The following is a 9,151-nucleotide window of genomic DNA, read 5'->3' as shown; positions in this document are numbered from 1 at the left end:
GCGATGGGGGCGGGGGTGTCTGCGTGGCGATGGGGGCGGGGGTGTCTGCGTGGCGGTGGGGGGGCGGAGGGGTGTCGGGGAGACAGTCGTGCCGCCCGAGGCTTCAGGCAGGATCATCCTGCCTTTCTGGGTCCAGCCACCGTTTGCATGTGACCGCCCGCCAGGACCGGGACCATGGCCTCCCCTCCGGCCCCGACCTCCCAGCCCTTCACCGCCAGCCTGGGGCACGCTTCCCGAGTTCCACAGCGGCATCCGAGCCGGCCTGGATTCCTTCCATGTCTCCCAGACGAGAGAGAAATGAGAACTGGTCTAGATCCTCAGAACCGGGAGGCATCTTGGGAGGGGGCAAAAAGCGTGACTTGTACCCGAGGATCCAGATGGGAACCTGATTGTCTTTTTTTAACCCTGCTTTACACCTTGACTGTTTTCTCTTTTTATCCTAAAAAAGGCTCAGGTTGAAGCTAAGAAGGAGCATGAAGGCGCCGTGCAGCTGCTAGAGGTGAGTGCCAGGGCCTGGCCGACTGCCGGGGGTGGGTGAGCTCGGGGGCGAGCACGGGCATCCACGCCGCACAGAGGAGCTGACGGCTCCCAGCGCCCACTGGGCACCAGTCACTAGTGCTGAGTTCCCGTCCCCGCATGGGGCCCACTCGCACAGCGGCCGCGCTGAGAGGTGAAGCCCTGTGCCCGCGGCCACACCGCCAGCCGCGGTGCTGGGGGTCCCAGATGTGACCTGCAGTCCCCTGGGGGCACCTCTCAGGTGGCACGTGAGGAGGACGAAGCCCCTCTCTTGCACGGGAACAAGGAGAGAGGGTGGCTGGGCCATTCCCACGGGCGGCTTGCCATGGATGAACCGTGCAGGGGATGGCGCTGATCCTGGGGAGGCACTTGGCGGGTGGTACCTGGGGAGGCATTTCCAGAGCCGGAGTGGGGACGACAGAGGCGATCAAAGCGGTGACCGGCACCCGCGGTGACTGCCGCCTCAGCACCGCCCCCGGGGACACAGCAGGGGGGCCTCCCCACAGCCACTCCCGGGGGTGCCGGGGGGCTGGCAGGGAGGTGATGCGAGGTCCCACCCCCGTGGGGTCCTGAGAGGAGCGGCCACGCCCCTGTCCCTCGCTTGGGGCCTGAGGGCTCCCGAGAGTGGCAGATGGGCGGGTCTGGACGAACTCAGGCTCACCCCAGGCCCGGCCAGCTGCCCGCCCCGAGCGTGATACACGGGGAGCGGATCGCGCCAGCCTCCGAGGGGCGCAGACCGAGGTCCGGCAGTCGGCCGCCTCCTCCGCGCGGGCGCTGTCGGGCCTGCAGCCCACGTGCGGACGGGCTGCCCCGCAGGGACCAGCGGCCACGGCCACCGCGTGCGTGCATCTCACGTCCCTGATGTGCCTTTACCGTCTATTCCTCTCGCAGGGAAGGTCACTTCACTACCATCACATGTATTAAAATTGATTTTTTGAGAGCGTCCATTAGCTAATGAATATCTGAAGGGGTGAGTGTGATGAATGGCAGGGGGAACACGTAACCTGAGAGAACGGAGCCCGACCCCCACGTGGCCGTGCTGCTCCCTGACCGGTGACCGCCGCCCCTGCCTGCCCCCACCACCCCCCACTTCCATTCAGACCAGGCCTGGCTGCAAGTCTGCTTCGTCTCCCCTTCGCCCGGAGCCCACTGGCTCCCTGTTCCCACCCGCCCCGGAGCTGCCCGCGGAGGCCCGAGTGCCAGCGGCCACGCGTTCTCGGGATGTGGGGGCTTCGGGACGCGCTCTGTGGGTTTAGCGCATGGAGAAGGCTGTGCAGATGTGCTCAGTGCTCTGTCTTCTTTTATTCGCAACACCGTCCCGTGCTTGTGTCCCGCTTTGCGCTGCACCCAGAACACCCTGGACGGCATGCAGGTATTTGCGGGATGCTCGTGCCCCCGTGCGTGCTTGGCGCGGCCCCCCCCATGCATGGGGCGCCCGGGTCCCTGGGCCGGCTCAACCCCCTGCTTCCTCCTCCGCTGGGGGCTGGCGGTTCCTCCTGATGCAGTGGGGCTGGGGGCTCAGGGAGCAGTCTGGGGGGGGCAGAGGGGGGCCCCGGGGCACAAGCTCTGGTCTCGTGTGTGTTGAGCAGGCCCAGCGAACCTGGTCTCCCGTTTTCCGCCAAGGCTGCAGCGGTCAGTCTGGGAGGGCCTCTCAGAGCCCCGATGACCGTGGGGGTGGGGGTGGGGGTGGGGAGGGACCTGGCAGGACTGATTCTGCCCTCGGGCCGGCCCTGGGCCTGGGGCCCCAAAGCCAGAATGCAGCAGCTCTGTCGGTCACTGGGATTCGATCCTGACCCCTGACCGCTCCACCTTTATGTTCCTGCTGGGGGCTTACCTTCTGCTAACCCACTGCCTCGCTTCTCACTAACCCCCCACCCCCGGGAACCAGAGGAACCGCGTGTCCCTCTGAACAGGGTTTTGAGTGTTTTCCAAAACTCTGAGTCGGGTCACATGTTCATGGAAGGGAGGATTTCTCCACTTTGAGGATGAGTGGCTCTCAAAGCGGGGTTCCTGGGCCAGCAGTGTGAGCATCACCCGGGGGCCTACTAGGAATGCCGGTTCTCGGGTCCTGCCCCACCTGCGGAGTCAGGCCCTCTGGAGGGGGAGCCGGGGAGCTGGGAGGGGCCCAGGTCCGTGCAGCTCGTGGCTGGGAGGCACAGTTTAGTGTCCGTGAGGCTGGTCTGGGGAAGGAGAGCATACTAGCCAGCCCCCTGGGGTCTTGGCTTGTCTGTGGCTCAGCGTCTTGGTGGCCTGAGCGTCTACCCCTCTGCCCCCGCCCCCCCACTGTCATCAGAAGTGTCGATGCGGGACATCTGCAGTGTGCCACGTGCTTGTGGCCCCGGAGGGCGCCGTGCATCCCACGAGGGGCGCTGGTCCCTCCCGTGGGTCAGGTGTCCTGCTCGGCAGAACAGCCCAGAGCAGCCCCCACCTCGCGCAGCAAGACAGAAAACAGGACTAGTAAGGACTGCCTCCGGAAACACGATGACTAAGACCCCTCAGAACACTGTTGCGCTCAGAGATGGCTCTGTGGGTGTTTAGGGCCCCACTTTCTGACGAGTGAATGGCCAGGATGTTTGGGGGGGACAGGGGAGCAGTGTCTGTTTCCAGTCAGGATGCACGCAGAGTCCCAGCACCCAGGGGATCGCTGGAGCTAGCTGTGGGGCTTAGCAAAGATGGGTGCCGGGAATGAACTGAAAGTAGAACAGAGCTCCCCCAGAATCCCAGCAGGGCCCCCTCTTGGCTCTTTATTAGTTAAACACTTTATGAGGGAGTTATTTCAAGACAAAGAAGAGAACGTTTTAAAATCAATAATAGTAACAACAAACATAGCAGGGACTAGTGCTTACTGAACACTTACTTTGTGCCAAGCGCTGTTCTGAGGATGCATCTAGGGGCGTCGAGGACACAGCGCGCATATTCACTTAATCTCCGTGACAATCCAGGGGAAACTGAGGCATAGTCAAGTTAACTGACTTGCCCAAGGCAAGCTAATAGGTAGCAAAATCGGGACTCAAACCCCAGGAATTTGGTGCCAGAGCCCAAACCTTCAGCCGCTGCGCTGCCGCCTGACTTCCCGGGACCTCCCTGTCCCATCCTCCCGGGAGCTGGGCTCCGCTCGCCGACTGGCGGAACTGCAGCAAGAGTAGAGTTGCGAGATGGTCGCGCCTGCCACGTGGCCACTACCTGCGGGCGCTGGGCCCGGCGAGGTGGCCACTGTCGTCCTCTTCGCTGGCTGGCCGTCAGGCCCAGAGACACACAGCTCGCGAGAGCAGAGCCAGGCCCCGAGGCGAGCGGGCCCCCCAAGGGCACCGTCCGGGGCCGCAGGGGAGTGGCGGCCCTCTGGGGTGGGAGGCGCCGCCTCTGGGGCCGAGGCGGGGCTTGCGCTAGTCGGTGTCAGTGTCCTGTGCTTTGCGTGTGCGTTTTGGCTGCTTTGTGGCTCGTGACCCAGGCGGCTTCCTAGCGCTTCGCTCCTTTGCCCCCAGCTCGCTGGTCATCTGCTCGGGGACCAGGCAGCAAACGGCTGGTGACACGGGACGCTTGTCACAGACGGGAGGGAACCCTCGCAGGCTCCTTTCACCCCGGGCCTCATCTGGGGTGACTTTCCAGAGCAGGCCGCATGCCCCGAGCCGGACAGGCCTGGGGTCTCCTCGAGGCGGGACCCGGCCTCCGGGCTGCGCTGTGACTTCCCCGGGCTCTGGGCCCCTTTGCCTCCGTGAGAATACTTGGTGTCACAGATTGCACACATCCGCGTGGGTGTAAAGAGTATAAGCCATGGTTGGAGTCATTCTTACCATATTCGTTTTATCCCCGATTTTCAAGAAAACCAAAATGGGAAAATTTCCGTGGGCCCCTGAATGTGCTGGACCGTGTCGCCAGGCCCTAAGGGAGGCGTCACCCTGTCGGGCCCTGGCGGTCTTAGAATACTTGGTGACCAGGTGGCGAGTGAGGGTGAAGGAGCACGTGCGTCTGGTCCCATCAGAAAGGTAGACCTGGCTCCCAGGAGCGGGCGTGAGGTCGGGCTCAGGTGCGCTTAGCGGCAAATCACGGCCTCACACCGAACACGCGAAGGTCACTTGTCGGCGACACCCACCGTGCGCCCCGAAGGCCCCCGGGAGCCCCGCTCGGGCTCGCTGCCTGCTGCGGCTGTGCCCTCGGGAGCATACGGCTTCGTGGTGACCGCGGCAGGGACAGCTCATACCTGTTCTTCTGTGTCACCTGTGCCCTGGCCGTACCGGTGATGCTTCACCGGGAGAGAAGCTGGAGGTCCGGGAAACGGAGCTGAACGGTGTTGACTTGGGCGTCGTCCCCCCCATCTGAATTCTAGAATCCCTCAGACATCATGGTTTTGATACTGAAGTGTGACAGAGTATTAGCCATGGTGAGAATCTGAGAAGCGGGCACACAAAGATTCATACGTAACGTTTTACATCCTACGTGTCTTAGGAAGCCTGTTTGCCCAGGAATCGTGGTGGGCACGGGTCTCGGCCCTCCGCCCCGGAAGTAGCCTTTCAGCCCGGCCCCCTGAGGCTCTGCCAGAGGACAGGGGCTCAGGGACGAGGAGGTGGGCACGCTCAGGGACGAGGAGGTGGGCACGCTCAGGGACGAGGAGGTGGGCACGCTCTGGTGTTCGGAGGTTTGGCTGCCTCAGGATGAACCCCGAGTCCCGCCTGCATCCCCGATGCCACCGTCTCCGCTCACCGTTGGCGCCCCTGAAGGCAATACGGGAGTTCTGAGGTCCCGCCAGCGACTCGTGCTGTCTGCCCCGGGAAAGCTGCGTGACCGAGGGCGTGTCCATACCGGAGCGGGGCCGCCCCCGTGAGCAGAGCCAACAGCTTAGAATCCAGTGCCGTTTAAGTTGGACAGTTGGACAGTTGTACGAGCCAAAGCAGGTGTTTAAGATGTGTGTGTTTCATCAGCGCTGGACCCACGTACTGTGGAATCAAGACATCAACTGAAGAGACGCTTCTCTTCCTAGAGTCTCCCCTTGGCTACAGTGCGGTTCCGTGGCAGGGTCAAGGCTGCGTCGTCCTGCAGAGGTTCTGGAACTCAGAGCCCGTTCAGTGAACTTCGTGGATTTTCCCGTGGGCTGTGCTTGCAGGCAAGAGCCAGCCCGGGCAGGGGTATTACACTGGCAGCGAAGGTGTTCCTTAGTTCACGGGGTCACTGGGAAATGACGCCGAGTGTCCTGGATGGTGAAACATAGTGGGTTCTGATAGACTTGCATGGGCTCCGAGGTGCTGAAGAGACAACCGGCCGGTGGGGGTGTGAGGAGGGGACTGGGTTACTAGGATGGCCGCCTCCAGCCCCAGCGGTGTCCGTGCTGAGGCCCACGGAGGGTGGAAGGTTCCTAGCTTCTGCTGGTGGAGCCCCTACCCTGCCCCCCAGGGTCTGACTTTGCAGTCCGCCATTGGGTTCCAGAAGACATGCTTCCCCTCATGTTAGAGGAGAAGACAGAGAGGCCCACTGAGGCTGGGTGGCTTGGCCCCAGGTCCCCTGGGAATGACTGGGGGGCCTAGGATCTAGAGCCAGCTCAGAGCCTGGAGTCAGAGAGGCCTGGCCTCATCTGGCCACTGCCTGGGTGTGTGACCCCGGCTTTCTGCATCTCGGCCTTGTTTTCCTCGCTCTGCCGTGGGCGCACACCCTTACCCTGTGGGCCCCTGACCACGCGTGAGAGTGTGTGAGACCCCCCCCAGCAGCGCCTTACACGGAGCAGCCGTGCGGCACACGTACACGGCTCCGCACTCCTGCGTGCACATCAGCACGCCGCACACAGCCGTTACCCCAGCCTGCCCGGAACTCTCCCCGGGTCGCCTGCCTTTCTGATGACTCACAGAGGCCCTGCTTGGACATGGGTTACAGGGCACAGCACCCGGGCGTCTTCCACGGAGCCGGAAGTGAGCTGGGAATTGCCGGGTGCCGGAGCCGGGCCGCCAGCTGTCATGCTTGGGATGCGTCTTCTCTGTCTTCATGAATACCCACGTCTAAGTGTGCAAGTCCTGCGTCTCTCCCAGGGTAGGCCATCTGTTCCTGCTGTGATCGGAACACGGCCGTTTCTGAGCGGCCCCCACTCCCGATGCCTGCAGGTGTCCAGCTCCCCGGGAGGCCACCCACCAGGAGGTGACGTGCTCTGCATGCTGAAACCAACACTGACGTCCACACAGCCGGCGGATCAGCGGGGTCGCTGCTGCCTTTCTGTTCTCGGGGAAGTCGTTCTTCCTGCTGGGGACCCTGGGACCCTCACAGGCTCTTCCCGCTGCTGGCCCGCATCCGCTGCCCCTGCCCCTGCAGCCCGGCCAGGACACTGTGTGCCCGGAAATCCTTCCTCTCTTCTGGACGGGGAGAACCCGATGGAGTTTCCGAGGGAGTGGCCTCCCGTGCCGTGCGCTGCACCCTGGCTCCCAGCTCCTCGCTGTCCTGACTACCACCCACCCGGACCGCTGGGACAGGCGCCTGAAGCCTCTGGGTTCTGAGGGTTGACCTCCTGCTGCCCCACAGCCACCCCCCTGGGCGCCTGGAGGGGAGGCGAGGCCAGGAGCGGGGGATGCAGTTAGCCCCCCACTCTCTCTGGGAGCAGCCGGAGGCAGGGGAGGCTTGGCCGCCCCCCTACACCTTTGCTCCCGGTTACGACGGAGGCAACGCCCAGCCCAAGTTGCCCGCGTGTACAGAGGCCGATTAAAGCAAATGCCCTGGCAAACGGGCACCAACGGCACATCTGTGTTTGTCCTGTGTCCCGTCTGCACCATCAGGACCTGCTGTCGCTCCCACGGAAGGCTAGCTCGAGGGGAGATGTCGGCCTGATGGAGCCTGGGCCCCGGAGCCCCGGACCCTGGGGGCCGTCCTGTGTGCCCAGGGCTTGCCCGGGGCCACGAGGGCCACCCAGCCTGAGCCGGTGTCAGAAACACTAGCCGGGGTTCACGGAGGAGCCGTGCCGCCCGTAGATGGGACTCGTCAGCCTGGACCATTTACTGGCCTCTGAAATGCTTGCCAGCATTTAAAAACTGAGAAGTGTCACGTTAGAGTGAAGACTCTCTGCTCCTTGCAGGCGACTAGAAGTTTAACCCACAGCGGGTCTGGGCCAGTTCTGAGCGGGTGCGGACAGAGCACACACGCGCCGGCTCGCCGTGTCCCCCCAGCCCCTGCTCCGCTCCCCACTGCGTCCCCGCCGGCCTCCGGGGACGCCCCCGGCACTCCGATGCTCAGAAGTCCGTGAGCGCACAGCAGAGCCAGCACGGGTGTCCATGGGGGCGCCCCAGCGGGGGGGCGGCACGTCACTCCCTGTCGCCGGAGGGGTCCCTGGACATAGAAGCACACCCTGGAAGGGGAGTCACTGAGGGCTGTTCTCCGGGAGCCCAGGCCCTGGGCCCGCCAGCAGTGGGTGCCACGGACGCCGTGGTCACAGTGGCATGGGAGGGGTGCTGCCTCCGGGGGCCTCCAGATGACCCTGTCCCCTGGTGTGGCTGTGTCCTCCAGGCCCCCTCAGGCACCCTCCTCCAACCCTGTGCCCTGCCCTGTCCAGGGAGCCACATCAGACAGCACCGGCCGGCCCTGGGGTGTCTCTGGGTCCTGGCCGCACCCCATGTGACAGACACCATTCACGCACCACCGAGGTGTTCCGGCACCTGCCGCAGCCTTTCTTACATTCCTTAAACCTGCTCGCTGCTAAAAACTTTTTGTTTTGAAGTAACTTTAGACGCACAAGAAGTTACATAAACAGCCACAGTCCATCCTGCGTTCCCGTCCCTCGGCTCCGGGGACCCTGGCGCCCTCTCCGTGTCGGCACAGGCCCGGCCCCCAGGCTGCCGGCCGCGTCTGGATTCGCCCGTTTACCTTCCTCTTCCCTCTTGGTGTGCAGTTCCGTGCGGTCGGTCATGCGTAGAGATTCCTTCGGCCGCCGCCCCGAAGACACCCCTCCCGTTACCCCTTGGGAGTCACGCCCTCCCCCTCCCGGCCCCGGCAACCGCTGATGTGTTGTCTGTCCCCAGAGTGTTGTCATTTCTAGAATGTCACACGAGCGAGGACCCGTTGGCTGTGTTCGGCGAGGTCACTCCTCACGTGCACGCGGTGGTCGCCCCGATGCACACGAACGTGAACTCACAGCCACTTCAGGGGGGCTCGTGTTGTCCCACGAGCCACCGCCCACCCCCACACACCGGCGCGGCACCTGGGAGCCCACCTGGACAACCCGGGGGAGCGCAGGCCTGCCAGGGCCGCTTGCCCGAGGTGCGTGGTCGACCCCGCCTGTCCCTCGGGCAAATGTTGCCCTGTTCTGGGGGCCCAGGCTGGGGGCGGGTCTGACGCTGGCCCCCCCCCCGCCCTGTCCCCAGGGCCCTGTCCCCAGGAGCACTGACCTCGGTTCTCTGCCGTCCTCGCTGGGGACAGCTGTCACAGACCAGCTCATTCAGCTTTTTAAAAGAAGAAACCTGCTACTTTTTTTTTAATGAATCGAAGAAATTAATTATAGGCTTGGGGTTTGTTAGGTTTATTTTCAGAAATCCCTGATCTCAGACATAAATAGCACTTTTTTCTATACTAAGGAGCTAGAGAGCTTAGTGCCAGGGGAGGGGGAGGAGAGGGAGAGGGGGAGGAAGAGGAGGAGGCAGGGGGAGGAAGAGGAGGAGGCAGGGGGAGGAGGGGA

The 9,151-nt window shown here is 63.7% G+C and overlaps 1 protein-coding gene across 9 annotated transcripts in view; it reads left to right on the top strand.

Moving 5' to 3' along the window:
• RIMBP2 (RIMS binding protein 2) overlaps window positions 1-9,151 on the top strand; it is a 93,963-nt gene that overhangs the window by 33,601 nt on the left and 51,211 nt on the right. For 6 of the 9 annotated variants that reach the window (XM_029921805.1, XM_029921806.1, XM_029921803.1 and 3 more), the window contains exons 5-6: window positions 449-499; window positions 1,868-1,888. In XM_029921805.1, the coding sequence (XP_029777665.1) occupies window positions 449-499; window positions 1,868-1,888 (72 nt within the window). The remainder of the gene's footprint in view (window positions 1-448; window positions 500-1,867; window positions 1,889-9,151) is intronic. The other 3 variants (XM_029921808.1, XM_029921802.1, XM_029921811.1) reach the window with 1 other exon arrangement.

This window comes from Suricata suricatta, chromosome 14 (assembly GCF_006229205.1).
Source record: "Suricata suricatta isolate VVHF042 chromosome 14, meerkat_22Aug2017_6uvM2_HiC, whole genome shotgun sequence".
In the NCBI taxonomy this organism is placed as follows: domain Eukaryota; kingdom Metazoa; phylum Chordata; class Mammalia; order Carnivora; family Herpestidae; genus Suricata; species Suricata suricatta.
Note: the sequence above shows the minus strand (reverse complement) of the source record. Positions and strands in the feature narration are given on the sequence as shown.